Source organism: Zeugodacus cucurbitae, chromosome 5 (genome assembly GCF_028554725.1).
Source record: "Zeugodacus cucurbitae isolate PBARC_wt_2022May chromosome 5, idZeuCucr1.2, whole genome shotgun sequence".
Classification (NCBI taxonomy): domain Eukaryota; kingdom Metazoa; phylum Arthropoda; class Insecta; order Diptera; family Tephritidae; genus Zeugodacus; species Zeugodacus cucurbitae.
In genome coordinates, this window is record NC_071670.1 from 62,507,198 (window position 1) to 62,533,499 (window position 26,302).

A 26,302-nucleotide genomic window follows, 5' to 3' on the forward strand; every position below is an offset into this window, starting at 1 on the left:
TGCTTGAATCCATCCCAACAATCCATGAACTTCCCTAAATAAAACCAGAAACTTTATGCGTGATCAAAAGGGTTTTGAAATGCTCAACTTTTTGAATTCAGATCTTAGAAGATCTCAATTCAGATTAAGAAGATAAATGTCGCTGAAATTTTCTTGAAATTTATTTCGGATTCTGCTTTCATTTGGGGACAGTATTCATATTATATATAGCTTAGCAATATCGGATAACAAATGTTGTGAATAGCGATATTGTAAAGTATTCCACCATCGTAGCAACATCCGGTAACTTCTGAAACTCCTTTGGGGCGATAGGACAATCTGAAAGAAATTTGAAAGCCAAATAATAAACTCCATAAAACCAATTTCCTTTCTTGATTTGACTTGATTCTAGAAAGAACCCCTAAAGCTAAATTAGTCACAAGAGGTCCCGAAGATCGAAGCAGTTCTTAGTAATGAGGACCAAATGCGTTCATAACCTCAAATAGCATCGAATTTGTATCACCTACCTAAACCTACATACTTTCGTTCAATGGAGATTTTAGAGATCACGAATTTACACAAACTCAATTAGTCTCTTCTGTTTGAAACCTTAAAAGGTTTTTTTCTGATTATTAATTTTTGGTTAAAATATAATTTTTTCTTAAACTTGGTAAGAATTACAGCTGAAAGTGAATGAAATATGACACGCCATTAAAGTTACACTAAAACATTTGACAAAGTACTTGGCGGCACTAACGAGCTTTTACTGTCTGATTTTATTTTGGAAAGTTCTGGTATTTGAGAGAGAGAAGGACTTTGGATGCCTGAGACCATCCATGATTCCCATGATTAGCATTGAATTACAGTAAGTTTGCATCTAGTCTTTCATAGTATTCTAACATCCACTTTTATTTGAAGAAATCAATATCTGTTTTAAAAAAAAGAATTTATTATGATGGACCGATAATAACGGTATCTCCTTTTTTTAATATATTTAAAGGATTGCAGGTTTTGTAAAAGATTACCAATAATTGTACTAGAATCAGTGTAACGCAAGGACTAACTGTCACAATTCAATTTTCTTTTGAGGATACCTTCTCATTGTAAAAATCAACATAAAAGAGAAATGAAGAAAATTAGTGGAGCCTTCATGGGAAACCACCCTCAAGGCAATGACATATACCCAAAGACAGCGAAAAGTGTGAACAAACGAAACGGCAAAAGAGAAGAAGAAGAAGAAAGAGAGCTGAAGGGAAGCGAATACTAAGAAACTATTAGCAACCCAACCACCCACACGAATATATGACAGGAAAGCTCTCACAGGCAGCAGACTACCACCACGATGGAAACAGCAGCGGCAAGCAGCAACACAATGACAGCACAACGCGGCTAGAATGCGAACACGAATACACAACAAACAGCAAAGCATAACAAACCGTAAAGCATCCTGCGAAGACACGGCGACACGAAGCGATGAGTACGCAAGAGCAAAAACACAGCGGTGGGTCGTACGAATGCGGGTGGCTGGCGCTTAAGATGGCGAGGAGGCAGCGCGGTGGCGCGACGATAAATACTTGTACGCGACGATGCTACAACACTCGGGCATAAAGCAAACTTCGATTTATGACCAACACATTGGAAAAATTATGCGCGCGAGAGCAAATGAGCGTACGCGTACAACCAAGCGTAGCGCAACGCCATGAAGGACGGTGACGGCGCTATGGAGTATACCATACATAGACAAGGCAATGAATTGCGCGCACATATAGCACCGCGCGGGGGGCGCTGATGCGGAGGGTCCTGACAACGTCAAGGAGTACAGCGCGACAGCACCCCGGACACATAAACACACACACACCGACGGGCGCGCGTGCGACAGCGCGTTTGTTTGTATGACAACTGAGCGGCGCGTTGTTGTATTTTCTATTTTGGGGGAGCACAACGGCGCTGAAGGACGATGAGGCAGGAAGTGGGCGGCAGGCTGGCACAGCAGCGCGAGAGCAACGCGTCGCGCGGCTAGAGAGGCAAACAGGCGATAAACTTTCGCACTGACAGCAACTTTCAGGCAACATAAATAGCAGAAAAAAAAACGTTTTTCATTCCGACGACTGCAAAACGGCGAATGACACGAAATACCGAAAGAAAAAATTTCCCAGCCACACAGTTGCAATATAGCGACGACTTTAATAGCAGATTTATTGATGTGTGGCCAAGGAAAAAAATATATAAAGCGAAATTACTGGAAAAAGTGTGAATTTACAATTGGTGATAAATAAAATATGAAATTTATAGCATTATTAAAGAAAGAAAGCGTTTGAAACGCGCCTGTGTGTACGAGTGTGTTGATGATATTGCAAATAATTCGTGGTGGCTAAGAAGACGAGTGCTTTCGCGAACAAAGGACATAACAGCCAGCAGGCGCAGCGACAGTAGTAGAGCGGTGGAGTGAAAATTTTTTCTTTCAAGTGCCAGGCAACGCGTGAAAGTAGACAGAAATTTAATTTCGTTAACGAAAATGCGTGAAAAATATACACGCGAACGCGCGGTGTAACGGGAAAAAGTAACGAAAACCTTGGCACAGCCGTTCCGTGCAGCTCGTGAGCTAGCGCGGCGGGGAGGCGCTACGGTGCCGCGACAGCCGTGTTGGTATTAGAACATTTTGGCTGCTGCGCGAATTTATGGGCGTTGTTGGAGGTGAAAAATGACGCGACGCGTACGCGTAGAGACACGCAGTGCTATGCAAACGAATCAAATAAAATAAAATTAAAGATTTTTAATAGTAAAAAGGTAATTCTGCAAGTGAAAATTCGATATCAAACGCGAAAAACGCGAAAGCTGAAAACGGAAGTGAAGGCGGCGCACACACATTGCGAACGATACGCACGCAGCGCACAGTGTTGGCCATAAATACAACAGCAACAATAACGGTAATACAACGACAAACAACACTATCGGACAAACACCGTCAACACAAATAGCAGCACCATTTAGGGAGTGTTCGCTATAGCCAGAGCTTAGAGACGCAGACACAGGCAAACAGCCAACATAGCATAGACATAGGCGCAAATTAGCGGCGCAAGAGACAAGGCAAATAAGAAAGAAAAAAAAAGAAATCTGGCACTGCTGCGTCGCATAAGGACGAGGCGCTTACGCTCAACTCCATTATACAAAGCAAAAGTGTTCGTACGCTGCCGCGACGCGACGCGCATACAGCGAACGCGTCGCAACACGCGGATCGAAGCGGCGCGGGTGTAGATAGTTATTATATATATGTATATATGTACGCGCACAAAGCGCAGAGGTAAAACAACGACGGACACAGTGGAATAATGCGAAAAAATTGCTGATACTGAATCACAATCGAAATCAGAAAGCTAAAGCTGAAATTGACGACGCGCAGCGTCAGCTGTGTGTGTAAGAGGCATGAGCGGCAATGCCAATTGGCGTATGAAAGCGCTTTTGTATTGTGTGTTGCGGAGAGCGACGTGCGCGCTTAGGCGCTAGTGTGTGAGAGTGTGTGTTGGTATGTTGTGAGACGCAGCATAATAGATGAAAGCGAAGCAAAATCAAATGTAATGAAAACAAAAATACCAAAGTGTATGAAAAAGTGAAAGAAAAAAGAAAATCAGAAAATCACGAAAAAGTTGAAAGCACAGCGCAAAGAAAGAAAACTACAAAAGTGCTGAAGGAAGTGTGCGCGCGGTTGTGTGCGTGCGAAAATAGAATGGTGTTGGTGTATAGTGTGGTGCAAAGCGCTAGTGGTGAGAGAAATAATAAGTAGAGGAAAATTAACTTCCTGCGTGTGAAGGATACGCCACACTACTACGAAACTTCAGCGCTAGTCGGTTTTTATACGCGCGGTGGAAAGTTAAGGCAGCGCGGCTCTCGAAATTACGAAAAATGCAAAAATTGTGCTAAACTATAGTAAACGCTTTGATTGTGGCCAAAGCGCGCGGTGAAACATAAGAGCGCCTAACAAAATATATCAAAAAAAAATATCGAATCAAGCGCGTGTATAAAATGCCATTCAAGCACGCTATACAGTTGTTTTAACACAAAAAGTGTGCTCGTTCAAATTTAAAAATATAATTTTTAAGTGCAAATTGTAAGGCAACGCCACGCGCGCCTCACATAGTGGCGTGAAATTTTTATACACAAATTGTTTTTCATAAAACGCCAAAGTGACGCGGACAAAGCGAAAAGCGTTGCCGAAAGCAACAAAGCCGGCGAAAGCGCAGCTGGTCACACATGCGGCGACACTACGTAGCGCAACGCAACGCGCTGCTGATGCTGCCACCAACGAAGTGTCCAAATCGAACGCGACGACAGACTTCAGTGCGTTCGACTTCAATGACAGCTCCGACAATTCCGATATACAGGCGCGCCCGCCATCATACCTCAATCGCGCGAATCTGCATAATAATATAAGCAGTGGGGGTGGCGGCGGCGGCAACAATACCAGCAACAATACCAGCAACAGTATTAACAGCTGTAACAGTAACAACAACAACAGTAGATTAAATAGTAGTAATCATTTAGTGAACAGCAACAACAGCAATAATGCGAGTTGCCGGGAAGCGGAAACAGCAAGTAATGCGGGAGCGCGCAGTGGGCGCGGTGAAATGCATGCAGTCAACGGCGACGCGATGGAGCAGGACGAGGAGGAAGAGGAGCATGACGCTGCTGGTGATGGTGGCGACGACGTTGATGAGGATGATGACGACGATGAAGAAGAAGAAATCAATGAGGCTGAAAACACAGGACGGCGTGAACAACGAACACGCACGAAAGCGGAGGAGGAAGGCGGCGGTCGCGACGATGACGACGAGGATGATGATGAAGAGGAGGATGAGGGGGATGATGACGCTCATAATGCAGCGTTCAATGTCACAGCGCGACAATTGCGAGCTGTCACAGATGCATTGGCTAGTGTGACCGCTGACAATGACAGGTTTCTCGAAACGCCGAACGCGTCCAATGCAGCCGCGGATGTGAGCTCTGGTGCGCCAGTTAATACATGCAATATTAGTAATGGCAAAGATGGTGCTGACAATAATGCCACCAACAATAACAACAACAGTAGTAGCAACCACAGCCAAAGCAATCTGGCGCACCAAACTAACAATAATAACAACAACACCAACAATGATGACAATAGCAACGCCAGCAGTGAAGATGACGAAGGCGACGAGGACGATGATGACGACGATATGGTCTGTCATGGCATGCGCGCACTCGATGGCATGGGTGTGGGTGACGCACATCGCGCGGCAGTTAATGCTAACAACAGCAGCAACAATAACAACAGTCATCACAATAGCAACAGCGCTGCGGATGCATTGCTTATGGCCGCGATTGCCAGCGCAAATACCAATGGCACAAACAGCAATGGTGGCGGCGCTGCGGGCGGTCTCGGCAATGCGCTGTCGACAAGTGCCATTACAGAGTCGCACAACCAATGCGCGACGCAGCAAAGTGGTGCCACCGGCGTTAGTGCACTTTTCGATAGCGCTTTAGGCGTGAGCAGCGGCAACAATTGCAATGAACTGGCACGCAGCAGTAGCGCTAGCTTGAGCAATAATAGTTCGTCTACCGCCGCGCTGGGCGGTGGTGGTGGCGGTGGCAGCGTTATCGGTGCGGGTGATGCGAATAGCATCGGTATTGGTGGCAGCGGTGGTGGCGGCGGCGGTAATGGTAGCCTTTGTGGTGGTGTTAGTGGCAGTGGTGGCAATGGTATCACGGCTGGCATTGGTGGTGAGAGCATGTGCGGCGGTGCGCCTAGCGAGGCAGGCAGCGCGGCTGGCACAACGGGTTCGGGCCACAGTGAGCGTAAAAAGTATCGCCATCAAAATTATAGTAAAAATATTTATATCGGCACCAAGAATGCGGAAAAGTGGGAGCACACACGTACGCGTCTGCAGTTCAAAAACGATGTGGAGTTCGTAACGTACTTGTTGAATTTCGCCGACAATGATACGGAGCGTCTGGCGAAGTGAGTATTAAGAAAAGTTTATGTTTTAGAAATGTTAGAGATATTGATAATACCCCACGAAAATATTAAGATTATTTTTTTGTTATTGGCTGTCGCAGAGTGATATCCTTAACATTGTTAAATTTGGTTCTGATCGGAATTAAGATCAAAGACTTGCCACCACGCTGAAAATGTTGTGGTATTTGGATGTTCTGATACCAAAATGGACTGAATTTGGTTCATCGAAATTATTTATTATTGGTATATTTAAAATCAGACCTTTATTTGGCCGCTATTCAAACTCGAAAATATCTCCACTATCCTAGATCCAATGTTGTTTAAAAATGGTGGAAATATGTGATTCACTTTTAGACTGTTTTTAATTATTTCGCCAGGAATTAATTAGACTGCAAACAACGGACTCAAGATCAAAAACTTATGGCTGACGTTATGATGGTCTGCTTTATAAAAGTATGAAGCGATCTGTAACCTAAAACTGTTGAAAAATAGGTCATAATGCTATTCGTTTAGATAAAGTTCAGCATAAACTTCTTCAATTCAGTGTTGAGGTATTTGTATGAAGATCTCAATAGACCAATCGAAATATATATAGAGAAGAACATTAAAACATCAGTACTTGCGCCATGACAGTTTCCATGGCAGTAGTCTTATAGGACAGACATATCTTTATGGAGAAGATCTTAAGCACTCTTGCACTCATCTTCCTGGGGTGTTTTACGATTAATCGGAATTCGAGAGCATGCCCGCCGGTTGGATTAACAGCCATCTACTACATTAAACTATTTTCCTGTAACTTTAAATATAAATTACTGTTGAACCTCAGCTCAAACGAGGAATAAAAGTTGAAAGACATCAAAAATTTGGCATAAGAAAATACTAACAATCCGTTCAATCTGGGAACTAGACTAGATAAGGATATCAGCAATTATATCGTCGGATTCAATTAACTAGGTTTTAAATCAATGTTAAGTCTCCTTTCATGACCAACAATTTTGATTGAACTGCGATTCTGACACGGAACTCCTACTTCACATCCTCTTTCATCTTAATGGGTTTTCTTTGAATGAATACCTTGAATGAACGAACAACGAATGAAATATTAAAACCCAAAGAGTATTGACGGTTTATTTTTAATATGATTTGTCGAATTGGTAACGATTCTATTTTTCTTTTATACCAGCCAATACCGTAGGGGAGATCTTCTCTCTTAGTCATAATGCTCGAAATGATGATTGAAATCATTCACTGATAGAGTTACTTATGTTATTCAAGAAATTATCAAAAGGTGTTTCGAGGATGTCATTAGTTGAAAGCTTCATAGATTGTTGATTTTTTTGTATTTACCACCTTCTAGGGTTATTGTGAGCGGAGATGTGACTTCACGTATCCACTTTCATAACCTTTCGGTTCTTTTCAGAGTTTTATTCAATCTGGAGACTAGAACTAACGACTCGGCTATAGATACCAGAAAATCTTGCAACCAGTTCAGTTATTTAGTTCTGAAGCTCGAATATTGATTTAATTAGTTTTGGGAATAAACAAACTTTGTATATAATCGCCTGTGTGTTAAAATTGATCTCTTCTTGGTGTCATAATATACCATTGGAAGATTAATTACCTCATAAAATAAGCAGTATCAAGTTTAAGCTTTTATTATTTAACATAAAGGAAGATGATGCATTCCGTCTCTAGTGCTCAGTGCATAATATTGTCTACTGGTAAATGTCAGTTTTCGGATACTGACTGGATTTCTGCAACGCCGCATAACGCTTGAATGGCTCCGCAAAGACCGCGTATGTTTCGTCCTTTTGGACCGAAGCGATATGCCAATGCGTGTGCATAATGACTTCGAATATTAAACAATCCGCTATGGCTGCGCACTTGGCGGGCGAGCAACAACAACAACAACAACAACAACAAATAACAAAAAAAGCAACAAACAACTATGGCATGCAATGAAAGGCGAAGAAGCACAAAAGAGCGACAATATAAAAGGCGATTCATGCGCGAATGGTTTGTATGCGCGACAAAAGCTTTGCCGCCACTTTGCCAACCGAGTGCATGCGACTATGCGACTCGGCATACATACATATGTGTGAAGCAGCGATATAACTCGTATATAATGTGTTGTTGTTGTTGTTGTTTGGCATTAAGAGTCGATATGCGGGCTGCAAGAGTCCGCGTTTGCATCGGTCGGTATGTGTATGCGAGTGTGCGTGACTCCAAGGAATACAGCGCGGCGCACTCTTATCGCCGTTCGTGCATGTACGCGCGTGTGTGTGTGCGTGCGTGTTTTGTGCATGAATGCGTGCTGATGATAGCGTGCTAGCGGAAGCGGAAATACAAAACACGAAGCAGCTAAATAACCAAGCGAACAGCCATTGCTAGCAGTGTGAGTGCTCGCTATGTGTATGTTTATTGCTGCGCTTTGCAGTGTTGCATGCCACATACATATAGACTAACAACGCGAAATTCGCAATGCCACATCAGCGTTCGCCAAGTGCTGGCAGTCGTCAAATTGCATGCTTCCATGGACCTACAAGGCGTATGAGCTCGTTAAGGCAACTATGAGTATGCAACTCACATACATAAACACACACACATACTCACATATGAACAAGTTCGTTGCAGCTGCTCGCTCGATTGTATGCATATGCAAGTGCATTCAGGCACTCGCGGGCTCTTGTGCATTATCTACTTATACGCATACACGGTATAACGGCACATATGCGCACTAACGGTACATACGAGCATACACTAACAGTATATATCCACACAAACTAACGGTGGCATATACAACATTATGCACTTACTGCCGTAGTCTTTTGCATACGACCCTGCGGTAGTTGATTTTTGGCGAAATGCGAAAACAAAAATGCAAACAACAACAACAACAACCCAAATGTTGAAAATTCAAATTCAGCAGTTGCACAAGCGCATGCAAACTGCCTTGCCATGCACTGTTCTCTAGTATTCACTGCTGGCTTATCCAAGCACGACAACAGCATGCGAAGGCAAAAACAAACATAAAAAACCTAAAAAAAAATCGCACATTCGGTGTACAGTTGTGTTTGTGCGCTTTTGGTAGCAATGGCCATGGTAGCGTTGGTAGCAACAAGCGCGCATTGCAATTGTCAGCCACCTGAAGTGGTGCGGCTCTTAAGCGTTGCGTTGCAGGTCCGACCCCCTTAGGTGCCTACCTCGGTACTGCTGTCAAAAGATTTCCACAAATGCAGGAGCCATGGTAGTCATATAGGGTATATTCCACAATGAATTTTTAACTATATAAAGGTTGATCCATTTCGAGTTCCCCAATTTTTTAAAGAAAAAAAAACAAAGAAAAATTATATTTAACGAGAAATGCTTATTGCCATTCGAAAGAACATTCTTTGGCATTTATTTTTTCAGAGATTATCTGTTTCAGATGTTGGCCGCGGCTACGTCTCAGATGGTCCAACCGTTGATTCCAATTTTCGATGACCGCTTCGAGCATTTCGACGGGTAACTGGCGAATGAGCCGCGTGATGTTTTGCGCCAAGGCCTGATTCTAATGTCCGCATGACTTTAGACTTTAAATATCCGCACATGAAAAAGTCTAACGGTGTGATATTACACCATCATCGTGGCCAATCGACCGGCACAAAACGTGAAATTATTTGCTTACCGAAATGTTCTCTCAATAGGTCCATTCATTGCAATGAGGGGGAAGTGGCGCCGTCTTGTTGAAACCAAATGTCGTAGAGATCACCAGCTTCAATTTCAGTCGGTTCTCGTGGCACGATAACGGTCGCCATTGACTGTTACGTTTTCACCAATATAATTTTGAAATATGGGCAAACAAACCATATCAAATCGTTGTTTTTTTTCTGGATCAAATGGCAGGTCTTGAATCTCTTCAGGTTGCTCTTCGTCCCAAGAAATGAGCCAAAATGGGCCTCATCGCTGAACAGAATTTGGCTCAAAAACATCGGATCTTCTTGGAACCTTTCAAGTACCCATAGAGCGAAGCGATGTCGCTTGGGTAGGTTGAAGGATCAGTTCTTGCTCAAGCTGTATTTTGTACGCTTTCAATTTAAGATCTTGCGGTAAGTCGTTCCATACGTCAGTCCGAGTTGCCGAATCGACTCTCCATGGTCTTTTTATCTTCACTGCGTGCTGAAAGTGGTCTAATCGGTCGAATATTATCCAATCATTCATTATTCTGGGTCTCAAGCTGGATAATGGTGTTGTGAATAGTAGACTCAGTAGGCCAATTATGTTGACCATAACACGCGCCAATGTAAATTTTCGTGATAAAGTTGAACAATTTCTAAATGTTTTTCAGGTGTATGTCCGTCCATGATGATATGCCAAACAACACTGATCAAAAATAACATGATAGCTTGACACGACTCACGCGTGATCTGTCAAAAAAAGTTCCTCAACTTGGATCACCCAATATTATTCAGCTAACATAGACTTAGTTACCATATATTAACTCAGATAAATTGACCTTTTCCTTCCTTTTGTTTGTTAAAGCTCTTCATGATTTCAATACAGACCAAGTAATGTAAACTAAACTATTTTAAAATCTTAAAATGACCAAGACCAAAGACTGCTCCTCCGATGAAACTAAATATTATATATAAACTCTTCCTAACCATCGGTCGAATTCAGAAAGCCAGTGTCAAACCACTGAAATATTTCCAATATAAAAACCCAGTGCCTAAAAATCTATCTACTTCACAGGTTATAACTAGCTCAAAACTTAAAGATTAGTCCGATTCTATATAAGAGAATTATTTTATTTTTTATGTTTTTATATCCTTAATGGTTTCTAAGCAATAATACAATTTGTATCGTTATTTTCGCCACAGCTTACCGCCACCCTCAGCGCCCACAACACCCACAAAGAGTTTCGCCAACAACTTCAAACTAGAGCCCAATCTCAGCGTGAAGGAGTTCAGCAAAAGTCAAACTGAGAATAGCAGCGAGGCACCAACACCAGCGCCGACACGCAGGAAATACAAAAAGCGCGTACAATTCAGTGACGCGCTCAATGGCTTCCCGAAAATAAAAGACTTTTCGAATTTCTCCGCCAAAGCGAAGAAACACGATCAAAAGATGAAGAATGCCGCAAATGCGAGCGGTGCAGCCACTGATACCTTGCCTGAAGTGTTGGATTGTCGCATAGCGGAGAAGATCAAGAGCGAACTGGAAGAGAAGGGCGCCACAAAAGCGTCAGCGCATCAAAATGCATTGTGTCTGAAGAAAGCAGGTGAGGCGGGAGATGAACTCGAAACGCAACATCACAGCGACGAAGATGATGATGAGGACGCTGAAGCAGAGACTGCTGGCGCTGACCCCACCAGCGCAGCTGCACTTGCTGCTGCTGTCAGTGTAGCAGCAGCGGCTATCGGCGATGTGGTCGATGCGAATAGCGGCGCTGGTGTAGGAGCTACGGCAACACCCACACTGAATGCACCAACTGCGATGGCCACAACCAGCAACATCCGGGCGAAGCCGAAAGGCAAACGTGGTCCCAAACCCGCAGCGACACCGCTGCCAGTGAATAATGCATTCAGCAGTTTGGGCACCAGTCTTGCGGATGATGATGAAGATGAGCTCGACGGCGACACCGATGGGGACGATGAGGATGAGGAAATGGACGAGGAAGCACTGGCGCGTGAAATGAAGAACGAACAGAATTTCGTTGAAGAGGAGGACGAACACGACATTGCCTTTCGTTCGCAGCAATCGTGTCGCGAATGCTCCATCACGCACGACTATAAAATCTGTCCACTACGCACAGCAATTGGTATCATTACCGATGCCGTGGATTTGTCCGAGTGGATAGAACGTAAGAATTTGGAAGCTTTGGCTAAATTAAAACACGATGCGCAACGGCAGGCGAAACAAGATCACGATCCCGATGACGAGGATATGGATGAGACGTCACAAATGTCTGAGCTCGAAACGAAACCGCTGATAACATTCGCCGAAGCTTCGGTGCCAGCCGAATTCGAGCTGCATAATGTCGAACCGAATGTGACGGGAGTTTTCGCGCGTACCGAGGTGCGTTCATATACGAAGTTGGGACCGCTTATTGGTCAACCGGTACAGAGCAGTGATGTGCGCGAAGGCAGCGACATGAAATGGATATTCGAAATTTGCGAAGCGGGCGCGGAGCTGTCACAACTGTTGTCTTGCGACAATCCGAACACTTCCAATTGGTTGCGCTACATACGACCGGCGCCCAGCTACGAGGAGCGCAATGTGAATTTGGTCTCGATAGAACGGCAAGCGTTCTTCGTCACCTGTCGCGATGTGAAGAACGGCATGGAACTGCTCTACTGGAGCGACGACTGCAATACGATGTGGCGCAAGAAACACACGGAGAAGACGAGTGAGTACAATAACGTTTTTTATATATAATTTTGACAGTGTAATCCACCCCTTATTCCCACACAGATTGTGGCGGCTGCAATTTACGCTTCGACCATCCGCTCTACTATCGCACGCATTGCTCGATTTTCCACGATCCCTCGATGAGTCTCACCATACGCAAGTACCACTGCAAGGTGTGCGGCGAAGCGGTGCTCGGCAAGGACAACATCATGAAGCATGCGGCCGAGAAGCACGAAGGCAAAGGCGCCTACCAATGCCAGTTTTGCAACAAGTTCTTCCTGCGACTCAACTACTTGGAAATGCATCGCACCTACGGCTGTGCGGCCAATCCGAATCGTGCGCGACCACTTTGCGATTTCTGCGGTCGTAAATTTTGCCAACCGCAAAAGCTCAAGGCTCACATCAAGCGCATGCACAGTGGTAAGATGTTGCTGAAATCGTCATTTCCGGTAGTTGTGCGGTCACATTTGAATGCGCGCTCAATGTTTGTTTGTGTGTGTGTGTGTATGTGATTGTAACCGCAGTGAATGCAGCGCGTATTTGTAGTAGTGCTTTGTAATGCAAAACTGTAGTTTGCGTGTACTTAACCATAAATATTTACGGATGTATGTATGTATGGGTTTGTTGTTTTTGTTGTTGTAAGCCAGTACTAATACATTCATGCCATAACTCGCTTCACATAACAAACATTCATCATCACATATATTCTCGCATTAAGTTCGAAAATTGGATAAAACATTGTTGCCATATTGTTTCACATTCATAAATATTTTTCATAATTTTTGTAATCACCATTTTCTTTTCGAAGAACTCGCAAACTAGTTCTGAGCTACAGCTTGCAGATTTATAGGCCTACTTAGTCTGTAGACAAGGCATCAACAACCCTTCCTTGAATGAAAAGCGATCAACCCGAAATGAGACCTAAAATCTTTCGGATATTTTAGGTATAGAACGCGGATGAATGTAGTCTCCTCCTTAAATAAATTGTGTTACAGACTCTATTTTTCCTACTCCTCCAAGTAGGATTCCTTAAAATCTCAACAAACTCGATAGTATCGACTGTGCCTATAACCACTCCAGACAAGAAATATCAATGTAGTCTATAATGTCTATAAAATAATAGAATAGGTAAAACCTAATACCAGACAGAACCTATAATTTGTCACCTAACCGGCCTCCACTCGTAGATTAATATACCGCCGGTAAAATTTTCATAGATCTAAGCAAGAAAGCAGATCTTAAATTACCTGGGTTCCTTCCTGAAGCCTTTGCTTTGAAGAAATCAATTAAGAACCCTCGAAATCACTACAATAGCCGTATTAGAAGCTTCTTATACCCCCCAGGTCTCACAAATATTTTTCGTAGAACAATACGTTTAGACGACATTGGATGAATCTTTGTGATCCACGAAAAAACTTATGCATAAAGGCTGCAACGTCTTAGCCTGAGCTTCCAACAGCCTTTTTCATTTACAAAAACTTTTACTTCTCGTCAGGAACAAAGTTTACTGCTGTTTTTATCATTCAAAGTTATTCTTGACATGGGATTAGATTGGATAAGATTCTATGGCGAATCCCATAGAGGAAGAACACACCTCCAGAATTGTTTTCCTTCCCTTATCTCTTGTGGAGTCCTATAGTGAGATCTCATGTATGAATATCTGAAAGCACGGCACCCAAAGTGAAATAAGCAGTACATTATGGAATGAAAAGAGATGGTTTCGAAAAGAACGGACTGGAATGTCGTATAGTTTGATTCACACTTTGCACCCAAATATATTATATTAAGAATAATTTCGATCATTCGCTGGTCATTTGCTGGTGCTCACCACGGAGACCTACGAGATAATGTCAACCGCTTAGTCCACGCGTCTGCCGCATTAAACTTAAAGAAAGGTAGATCTTAGTGGTCTCTCAACATTCTTACGGAATAAAATACCCTTGACTTCCGTGCCCTACATATGAACTTCCTTAACTTAGACTTAGAACCAATAACCTTTAGTCTTTACAACTAACTGCTTATGTAACTAACAAAATAGTATACTAAATATAATAACAAATGTATGTATATACGAAAATGTAAACTTACTAACCTCTAATTGTAGTCTATTTCAAAGAACATATTAACCTACATATGTACTAGTTGGATAATACCCGCTTATGGAACAATACTAACACCACCGGTAGCGCTATACTAATGCTACGTCAATAACGAAATACCGCTTTCTTGTAATATGTTATGTTTGCTCATTTTCCTTCTTATCATTTTCAAAATCACCACAATCCACCACAAAATTTCATTTTCTTCATAAATTTCATTTTAGATATGGCTGAAGTTTTACGAGATTTTCAGTGTAAATTATGTTCAAAACTTCTAGGATCACGTGCCGCGCTGCAGCGTCACTCCAAGGAGGTGCACAGTCGCAACTCGACGGTGGTCAGTTGTCCGCGATGTCAGAAGCTCTTCCAGAATCGCAGTAATTTGAAAATACATATGCTCACACATTCCGGCGTACGGCCATTCAAGTATGTCTCGCTTTTTATTCGAACTAATACAGTCTCTTCGATACCAAGTAACTTGACAGCGTGCTCTCAAAACGGTTGTTTTTATTTAACATTACAGATGTTCGGAACCCGAATGCAATGCCGCTTTCACTACGAAGCAATGTCTTCAGTTCCATTACAAGAAGGTGCACAACTATACACAGGAGCAAATGCCTCGGATTGAGCGTAGTGTCGCATATACCTTTGATGCTTATTCCGGTGGCATGAAAGTGGACTTTTTGGGTAAGTCTGCATGTGAGTTCGTTCTTAAATACGTTGGTTACTATTATTTATATACACAGAACAAGCGCCGCGCCGTCGTCGCAAGAGTTTGGAGGATCAAAACTCGCGACTGAGCTCGAGCATACAAAGCGACACCGAGTTCTCGGACGACAATATCTTCGAAGCCATCAAGAAATCGGGCAAATCAATCAAAGATCTGTGCCGCAATGAACCAAATCTCTCATTACTCTCATCCAAGATCTCCAGCATATTCGGCGAAAAGGTTGTCGGCAGCCGGAAACGTAAGAAAAAGAAAGAACCATCAACACCAAGTATGAATCTCATGGGTGCTGTTGCTGGCGGCGCTGGTGTCGGCGTCGGTGTTGGCAACGCCACGGAGGAGGATGATGAGGACGAGCATATGGAGCAGGTGCGTCGCAAGCAAGCCAATGCACAATTGAGTCTCGTCGAATCCTTCTTGACCACGACAGCGCAGCGACTGACCGCACAACAACAAGTCCAACAGGTGGTCGCCGCCGCTGCCGCTGTATCGGCGATGGCCGGTGCTGGTGCGGCAGCAGTAGCAGAAGATCCTACCAAAATGCATATGATGACCGGACTGAATAGTCAGCACCACGCGATGGCGATGAGTGGACATGCAGTGGCGGGTATGCTGAACGATGACGATGACGAAGAGGACGACGAGGATGATAATGGCACGGATGATGTGCACGATGGCGGACATGGTGAGACGCATGACGACAATAACGGTTACCGCCATCACGCGGGGATGAATGCTTTGGGACAGAATTTGGTTGTGAGTAAAGGCAGCAAGAAATGGATTAGTGGCGATGATCGGCATCTCTCGCGCGACTGTGTTAACACGGTGGACCGCTGTGGCATGGGTGGTGGCGGTGGTGTTGGTGTTGGTGTTGGTGGCGGTGTAGACACTGATGCAGCAGTCGCTGCAGCTATGGGTGGCGCTGCAGCTGTGGCGGCTGCCTGTAGTATGGCCGGTAATGGTGGCGGTGTTGGCGTCGGTGTGGGCAATGATATGGGTATGCCACCGTTTGCGGTGCCACCCAGCTCAGTAGACGATGCGAACAAATTGATTGGTCACAATCGTGACTTCTTAGCGCGTCTGATGAATTCCGCTAATGCGAGTCATGCGCATCACAATAATCGCGGTGAGGAGGATGAGAACTCATCTTTCCTCGATGTGGTCGAATCCAATAATAATAACCAGAACCAATTAGCGCAATACCATCACAATAGCGGCGGCGGTGGTGGTGGCGGTGTGGTTGGTAATGTTGGCGCTGGCGGACATGTGGTCAACACGGGCAATGGCAATACAAATAATATGGTGGGCGCCGGTGCGAACAACACACCGGGACACCAAGCGGAGGAGGCACAGTTGCAAATGAACTCGTTGGCGCATTCACAATCGTTTATGAGTTCGTTTTACAACAATGCAAATGCAAGACTGAGCGGCGCTGGGGGCGCCTCAACATCGGCGAGCATGCTGGTTGAGGCGGCTTTGAATTCCGTGGGCAACATGATCGATTCGGAGAATAGTGACATGAAGGTACGTATTTTTGGTTCAAATTCAACAAAGCTACAGTGTAAATTTATAATTTTCACTTCTTCATTCCAGGTACCAAATGACTCGAACATTAACACCGACAGTCCGATGAGCGCGCATCATGTGGACAACGAAACGAATCGTTTCAACACAGACACTGCCGCCAATCACCACTCCATAAACAGTATTGACAACCTCGAGAATGAGCTGAAGATGATGAAGAATCTCAGTAGCTTCCCCATGCAAATTCCACCACTGCCAATGTTCCCGAACTCAGGCAACGCTATGACCTCCTGCAACATATCGCCAAATGCTTCGACACCGACAAATCCTCAGAGCAACCAGAATAATAACGACGTCGATGTGGATGCCAGCTCCACGCCACGCCCACAGCATTTGGGTGGCGGCGCTACAGATTCCGACGGTTTCGCCTCGGTACATCATCGCACACCGCCCACGCCGCAACCCATCTCGCCTGGCCGCGATTATGGCATGTTCAGCAATGCGAATGCTACGGGTGCTAACGGCACACCCGGCGGTCCCGGCACCGCTGGCAGTAATAGCAGCGGTAATAGCGCCAGTGGCAACAGCAACAATAACATATCAGCTTCCTCACCTTTGCCCACAATGCAGGGGCATAGACGCAATGCATCTAGTGTCGGCAGCGCATATCCGGAGCATGAGCTCATATCGCCCGCATCGTCGCCGTCTATACCACGCTACAATTTCAATGGCGAAATGATGCGACATAAGCGCGCCGAACATGAGAATGAAAGACGGCAGGCGATCGGACATAATCCACATTTGTCTAGTGATGATGAGAACAGTATTATGCCACAAAATAGGTACGTGCATATAGCGAAAGCAATAGAATCTCAAATTGACTTCCCAACCTCTCCACACAGCTCCGGGCAAGATATGCGTATGAAGTTCTCGCAATCGCAAATGGATCTCATGTACACGAAGTACGAGAGTATGGCTGCCAATGCGGCGAATCTCAAGTACAACAGCCAAGAGCTCGACTCGCCCGCAGAATATCGCAGCGCGAATAGTAATACCGCAACTGCGCCCACCGCCAACGATCTGTCGGACTTGCAAGGACTCGACATGTCACGGTCCAGTGTCAGCGCTTCGAACTATCATCACAACTTCCAGTTGCCGGGCAGCGCCAGCACCAATATACCTGGTATCGGACGTTATCATCATCACATCTACGATATACTCTCCGAACGTGAACAGCAAACGCAACAAGCACAGACACAGCAGCAACAACATCACAGTTCAGCTGTGGCGGCCGCCGCTGCTGTCGCTGCACAACATCAACAACAGCAGGAACATTCCAGCCAATTGGCTATGCAACAACACCAATCGGCCATGCACAATATGCTACCCGATCAACTGGGCGAACAAGATCATGATCAAACCACTTCGGTAGATTTGAGTCGCACCGCTAATTATGTGGTGCCATCACCACCACAACTGCCATACAATCATCCACATCACGATATGCTGCGCATGGCTTCCCTCGACTTAACGCCGAATACCAACATGTCCGTCGGCAATAATCGCTCGTTCCTCTCCTCGCAAATGCAACACCAAAGCCGTGAGAGTTTGGAGCATCATCGCCTACTGTCTACCGTGGAACAGCATCGCATATTGGCCGCATCCAATGTTGCTGCTGATCAGCATCGTTTACTAGTCGATCCCACCGCTCATCTGCTGATGGAGCAAAACAACCGGCTCTTGGGCACAGATCAGTCACGTCTGCTCGGCGAGTCGGCGCAAAATCGGCATATGGCGCGTAGTTTTGGCGCTTACCATCAGGTCGCATCAGGCAATTATCATCCGGGTGTGCGTCCACCAGTACTGCCATCGGCTAATCATCATGCTTCCAATCCATCAAACTATCATCCCTTCCCGGCTTATTATTAAAAGTGAGCGGACTGTGAAAATGGTTGGTTGATTGCTATGTAGAGGTATGAGCAGGTGAATGGTGCTTTCAGTGAATAAAAACATTTAGTAGAGACTTGAGGACGGACTTGCAATATTTCAGTTGTCGACTTATGTATGACCGCCATCATGGAAAAGTGATTAGAAATCGGTTTCTGACCAAAATTGAATACAAACTAAGTTCAAACCTCTGAGAGTATTTCTATCATGACAGTTACTACCAAATCCTTTGTAGGTATTATTGCCTTCATTATCCAATCATCTGAGTCATCCAAAACCTTCGATTCGTCTTATTCTGTTGTGTTCTGCGTGGAGGAAGTTTCGAAAGGAAATAAGGTCACTGCGTGAGTCTCCTTCGGAATTAACTGAACTGGTTAGAATAAAGATTTAATTCCTTCCTGCTTCGGAGTTCCTCTCTGTGATTACGATAAGATCATATGCAGTAAAAAATCGCAAAGAATATATGGATCTGTTTCTGGATCTGGAACCATTAAATATCTTATTGCTTGATGGAAGTTACTTTTTGCATTTCCAAGGGCTCTTTGTATGGTAGAATGAAGCTTAGCAACGGAATGTTTAATTTCCGTAGTATTTCTAGAACCCGGCACAATATTTTACTTAGATGGTTAAAGCACAACAAGAAAGGATATGATATTGGTTTCGCCGCTTGTTGGCCTACTAAACTTAAGAGTAGATCGTCGTGAAGTCTTTGTATAGTAGTTTTAGAAAGGTATCTTATATATGTATAGGATACCTTAATTAATGAAACTCCCGATGAGTTTATAGGTAACTTTGGAGAGCTCGCAAATAATTCTTTGAAAAAGTTGTAGGTACTTAAGACACACTTATTTAATTAAGAATATTGATGTAAAAATATTATTGTATGGGTATATGTAGACAGAATTATGTGTAAGTGATTAAAATACTTCCATACATAATTTTCTACATAATTTTCCTTTCTTTTTTTATAATTTGTTCCTTTATATTACACATTACGAGCGAAAATAGAAAATTGCGGTGCTTTTGGAAAATTTGAATATCTCGCGGAAACAATTTTTTATCGCCCATTTCATCAACTAAGTTGCTTAGTAATTCCTAGGCCTACTTCAGTTACGTTTAACTGCTTTTAGGAGTCATAAAATTTTCGCAAATTTTTGAGCTTAGTTTCTAGGGTTGATTGGTAATATTTCTGATGTAGAGAAATTATTGTGGTTTTCTATGCGTCAAACTCTCAATTCTTTATAGTAAAATATCTGGAAAAACTTCAAGTTATCCTACTGATAAATCGACTTCGAAAGTTTTTCAAAATTAAAAGCATACCTTTAGGATGAGTAGTTAAAAAATGGAATTATGTAAGTTAATGAGCACTTTGTTTTCCGTAGAAATTCTTGTGAAACTAGAAGCATACAATATCAGAAAAATCACTACATTTATTAAAATAACTGTTCATTAATGTAATTAATTACCACTTAATGGCTTGAAGTATATGTATATTTTCAAAAATAAGTATTTATTTAATATTTGATTTATCTACTGTATAGTTATGTATTAATGTACTATTTATATATGTATGTCCTAAAATGTCTATAATCAACTAATAAATGTGTTTGTTCCTTTCCCTTTGTGGTATTATAATTAGAACTCTACTATATATAATGAATTGCAAAGTAAAAAAATTACACATTTTAGTTTATGTAATAAAAAAATATAAATAATAAATATTTAAAAAATAATTAAATAATTATAAAAAATACTATGTGCCAATATTTAAATAAAAAATATTAAATTAAAGAAAATATGTTTTTAGCAAAGTAAGCTTAGCTGTAAAATTAAAAAAAAAAATAAATAAATATATAAATAAACTTTGTATTATATATACACAATAAATATAAAAAAATATATATATAAATATAATTGTAACCATAAAAAAATAAAAAAAAAAAATTTTGCAAATAAAAAAATCTTAGAAGAGACCCAAACGCCACACCCTAAACTACTCCACAGACATGATCAAATGTATTTTATATTGAAAAAACTTGTAATACATAACCACAAAAATTTAAATAACATAAAATAAATATACAAAATATATAAAATAAATATAAAAAAATATAAAAAAATATACAAAAATTATAAAATAAAAATATAAAAAAATATAAAAGATATTAAAGAAAATATAAATAATCTAATTGAAGAATATTTAATAACAATTTGCAGTTATAAAAAAATTGTAATGCGCAGCGATTTTGCTAAAAATGCCGCTAAGAAATGCTAAGCCGCCAAAGCTTGCCTGTAAAAATCACTGAATATATCTCAAATAATCGCATGAAAATATTCAAAAACACAAATTGTGGAAAAATATTATGAAAAAGTAAGCAACATATTGTGTAAAAAATACTGTAACGCAGATTGGACGCTATTTTTACACCCTGTATAAGCATGATTAGCGTAAGATTACAAGTACAAACAGCAAACACGAAATATAGAAGAAAGTAGTAAAGAGCAAACAAACGCTAAACAATGCATGGAAAGCAAACAGTAAAAATATTATATTAAAAATTTAGATTAATGGTCACGTGATTTTATTTTATTTTTCAAATTTGCTTTTATCAGTGATCTGCTCATTTTCAGGGTCAGAGCTTTTATTTGATTTCATTAGCAGTAAATTTTACGATACTGATTTGATTAAAAAAAAATTTTTTAAAAAATTATTTATTTACATATTTTATTTTCGAGACAGACCATAAAAAATAAATATAATTAATTATTATAAAAAAATATTTATTTTATGAAAAAAAAACAATAAGACCAAAGGAAGATTACAAAAAAATCATTTTTTTTTTACATTATATCACAGCCACGATATTTAATATTTCCGCAATTCGAAAATTATTGTTGAACTTCGAAATTTCGATAGCATATTTTTGATATTTCGAAAATTGAAAACAGTTGACATCATATATGATAAACAAGTTTTCAATTCAAGAGAATATATTTCGAATATCAGAACAAAATTATTTTCGGTAATCTGATTCGTACATACATATGTGACCTGGTCTACGGAAAGGGGGCTTAGGTGTCAAAAAATCAATTTTCACTTTTTAGTTGATTCGGATGGAGGATGAGATGCTTTTTCACATGATAGAATCCAAAAAAAAAAAAAATTTTGACACCTAAGCCCCCTTTCCGTAGACCAGGTCACATATATTAAGAAGTTTACAAAATTTCGAAATTCTTCAAGCACATTTACTGTGATCCAATCAAACAATTCGAAAACTACCCAAAATATATGTGAGTTTCGAACCATTTTCTACTGAAAATTTCGAATAAAATGTTTTCCAATATGAAATTTCATTTATTTTTGTATTGTTCGAAAATCAATTAGTTAAAACATGTAAAGTTTTTGAACTTCGAATACAAAATTTGGGAGTATAATTTTTCAAATTATTTCATAGAAATTGAAAATTTTTTTTGAGATATCAAATCACTGAGATTAGTAAATCCATTTCATATCCATTCATACAATTCGGTTTTGGATTTCTATTATAGATTTCATAAATTAAGGGGGGGGGGTAAGGTTTGACAACTTTTTTCCATTTTTTTTTCTGAACCATCAACATCTCAAGAATATTGTGTTAAAGTTTTAGGTCATTCGGAGAAAAACTAACGAAGTTACAGCAGGTTGAATAACGGTACCTCTAACTTGCATTTGCGCGCCTTCCAGCTACCTGCGCTGAGTGTACAAAACTTTGCGTCGATTTTCCCAAATATGTCATTTTTAAAGTCGGTAACCAGCCTACAGAAAATCTACTGCATCGATCGTTTTGAAATTTTGAACAAATATTCTACATATATATAGCTCTCGAGGTCGAGTTTTTCCAAAAATTTTAATTGCTAACAATTTTACAATAACAAATAGGTCGATTTTTTCGTCGAAAATCGTCATTTTGGCTTGAAAATGGTACCAAAAATTTAAAAATTAAAAAAAACTCGACGTCAATTGAAAGATATACTAATAAACTAAGGAAAGCATTTTGATTTTTTGGTTTCGGATGATCCAGTAATGCTGTAGGCTGGTCACCGCAGAAAAACTTCTTTTCGAGGTGCCTGCAGAGATCGACGATAAATCCGTCATTCCTCGTTATTTTTCGATAAAACTTTTTTTAAGTATCCTTCAAATGTTGTACTTTCATATAATAATAAGTAAAATAAACCTACAGCAATAATTTTTTCTAAAACAATTCATGAAAAAAGGTCTTTTTTCGACGAAAAAACCTTATACCTAATAGATATAGTTCAAGACATTAAAATAGTACTGGACCGAGTGAGTTTTTTCTAATTCCGTTGATTTAAGCACTGTTCTAATATTTTTATTAATTTCGTAATTTTATTTTTTATATTTTATAATATTAAAATATTATGATTTTTAATTAAAAAATTATTTAAAATTTTTTGATAGCAGTTATACCATTTATTGGACGAAAGTTTGGTTTGCATATGCACTTCCAAAATATAAAATGCATATTAAAAAATTAAAAAAAATAATATTCAAAAATATATTTGATATATATAATAAAAATATGTATAATATATATTTATATATCAATGCATATAACCACTACACATACATTGTATAATTCAAAAGAAAAATGTATAATAAAACAATAGGAAAAATACTTAAGTATCTAATACCAGACAATGTAAGGCATTGTAGCTATTAAATAAATAAAATTAATATAAATTATTCAAATATTTATTATTTTGAAAAAAAAAATAATAATTAATTAATAATATGAAAAATTAAAAAAAAAAATATTATAAATAATTAAAAAAATAAATAAAAATAAAAATAAAAATAAGTATTAAAGACATTAATACCGCACATCAGGAAATTAATCTCAAGCTGTATACAAATTAAAAGAAAAACAACAAAAATTGTCTACATAAGAAACAGAAATTAGCGCTGCTTCCAAAGGCAAAATATTAAATTAATAAAAAATAATTAACAATATTGTATATACACACACACACTCACTCAAATAGACATATACATATATACATAAATATGTATGTAATTTGCTATGATTTGTGGCGGGAAATCTAAAAAATTTTAAACAAAAAGAATGTGTTGGCAGCGTATAGCTCTCATTAGACGACGATTAGACCGGATAAAGATCGGTTATGCACCTAAACTTTGTTGGTGCAGTGTATGTATTTAGTATTTGATAAGCTATGTACCGCTAATTTTGTATGTAAATGTATTTAATTGTCACTTAAGAAGGTCTCCCATACTTTATAAACGCACGCATGCGTGGAAACACTCTCCTACATATAACTTCAAAAACATAATATATACCATACATACATGAATATAATTTAGTGAAGTTTAGTACTATGTAACGTAATTAGAAAATATAAGAATCTTATGGTTAGCATTTCGTGTAAATTACTTATCAAAAATACACCATATATAAATATATATATATAAACATACATATAAATATATAATATATATATATATATATACATAAAATAATAAATGAATATTACATTTAATACATTATATACCACAAACAATAACAAGCGTATAAATAAATGAATAAATACAAAAATCAATAAACCTAAATTACATACATATGGAGCAAAGATTTCCGAGAGTTTTTTAATTGTTTTTGAGGGCATATTTGGTTCCAAGAGCAATTGCTTCAAAGTTTAAATATACTGATATAGTTTAGTCTTTCATTGAAATTACTCGGATTTTTCAAACATGATCTTTCGTAAATCGAGAGATCGATCTCACCACACGAAACTGCCCGATTGTGGAAACAGTTTCAACACTTTGTAAATTCCGTAATTTGTATTAATTATCTCCCTCTCTTCTATGGAACTCCGGGCTTCTGCCATATGAATCGACAACAACCTAATTACTCAAAGAACTCTAATGTCTACTAAACAATATTTATTACAAAGCCTGCGATGGTTAAAACGGGTTCTACTTTCCAGAGTAAAATGTTGAAAATTTTATGATTTTATTATTTGGACCGTGTATAAAATATTTATTAGTCTTTAATGTATAAGAGGTATATTTACTTTGAGAAAAAATCGATACTTAATAAGAGAGCATGATCTAGAGAAAATCAAAAACTCGGAGAATATCTTAAAAAGCGAAACTAAAATACGTGATTACGAAGATTACTGACGTCCGAGGACGATGTTGAGATCTAGGCTCTATTAAACATGAGACTATTAATGATGAAGACGTCTGGAGGGCACTGAACTTATAGAGAAGCCAATGCTTTCATCTGCTGAAAAAGGAAACCAATTAAATACACGACGAGACAATGAATCTTAATTCCCAATCGAGCACGCTCCTGTAATAAAAACTCGGTTTTAATTCAGTAAAACTTAAGTACTATACTCTGTGACATTCATATCGTCGTGGAAAAATCAAATTGTTGAGTCTATATCCAAAAAAAACTGTTAGAACCTCATCGGTTTGACTTTCGACTTGACACATCTACCGCCAATCAGATATTCTCCACTCTTCAAATGTTTTATAATGAGGCGAATGAAATGGATAGACCTTAAAGCTGACTTGCAGAAGCAATAATATTAAAGCAATTAATGCAATACCAGATGGTGAAGGCACATATAGAAGTCTCGACCCCTGAATTAAAAAAAAAAATCGACTAGAAAAAAATTGGACCTCACTTGAATTTCAATGAAATACCAGCTTGTAAAATGAAGAAATAGCTGGAGCTGGAATATTAGAAATACATTAGACACCAAAGACATTACTTTGTGACGTCATAAATGAAAGAAAGAGATGGGTTTGTTTACAATAACCAAGAATTTGACAGTTCGTTTCATTTATGGATGTCTCGATCGATTCTGAAGCTCATTGTGGATCCGTCGAAGGTTTCGCTTGTACCAAATATGAAAAATGGAAGAAGAAGAGAATTATATTAGAAGTTTCGTTTCGTTGGGGAGGTATTTCTTACAAGTCAAACTTTGAGACATGATATTTATAGAAGCCTAGAAGAGGAAAGATAAATAAAGTAGGTTTAGGTGGAACGGTTAGAAAATTTGAATATTTTTTATATTTTAAATCGATGAACGTTTAAAAACTTGTATCATAAATAAGGGTAGGTACGATTTTAGACTTCTTAGTTACTAAATCTTTAAAATTAAGTACATAATATTTTTTTTAAAGCTAAAAAGAACTCTTTTAATAGTATTAACTTTTTGTATTCCATTTCAAAAAATTCGTAACCACATGTTTTCCTATTTATATATTTTCTGCTGTCATTCAAAGTCAATGAACAGAAACAGAAACAAATCATTTCAAAATAAACGTTTTCTAAGAAGCAAAAAATAAATAATAATCGCTACTGAACTTTAAATTTAAATGAAGATCGCTTATCAGCGATATGAAATACACTTCAACGCTATTATCAGTTCAAAAATAAAAATTGAAAGCAAAAATATAGCTACTTGAATCATTGACAAGCATCTAAAAACGTTAGAAAAAAATTGAGTAGCGATTAAATATATTATTGCTGTACGTTAAACAATATTAAATAAAGAGAACACAAGAGAACGCGCGAATACTCTCCGAAGAACGTATAGAAACCTTTCTTTGGCGCT

At 39.7% G+C, this 26,302-nt stretch overlaps 1 protein-coding gene across 2 annotated transcripts; it reads left to right on the plus strand.

The window, feature by feature from the left end:
• The first annotated feature begins 657 nt into the window (after positions 1 to 657).
• On the plus strand, positions 658 to 23,638 carry LOC105208960 (uncharacterized). 2 transcript variants are annotated; one of them, XM_054230686.1, is made up of 8 exons: positions 658 to 5,971; positions 10,828 to 12,356; positions 12,422 to 12,778; positions 14,682 to 14,883; positions 14,981 to 15,144; positions 15,204 to 16,708; positions 16,778 to 17,550; positions 17,611 to 23,638. In XM_054230686.1, exons 1-8 carry the CDS (start codon positions 4,602 to 4,604, stop codon positions 18,635 to 18,637), a joined length of 6,927 nt encoding a protein of 2,308 aa, XP_054086661.1. In that variant the 5' UTR covers positions 658 to 4,601; the 3' UTR covers positions 18,638 to 23,638. The 2 variants fall into 2 exon arrangements, with proteins under 2 accessions (XP_054086661.1, XP_054086662.1); XM_054230687.1 differs by having other exon boundaries at positions 14,736 to 14,883.
• The last annotated feature ends 2,664 nt before the right edge of the window (positions 23,639 to 26,302 follow it).

Coding starts and splice junctions, on each gene's coding strand:
- LOC105208960 (XM_054230686.1), top strand. CDS start 4,602: ATGCATGCAGTCAACGGCGACGCGATGGAGCAGGACGAGGAGGAAGAG. Junction 12,779..14,681: donor CATCAAGCGCATGCACAGTG/GTAAGATGTTGC, acceptor ATTTCATTTTAG/ATATGGCTGAAGTTTTACGA. Junction 16,709..16,777: donor CGGAGAATAGTGACATGAAG/GTACGTATTTTT, acceptor TCTTCATTCCAG/GTACCAAATGACTCGAACAT.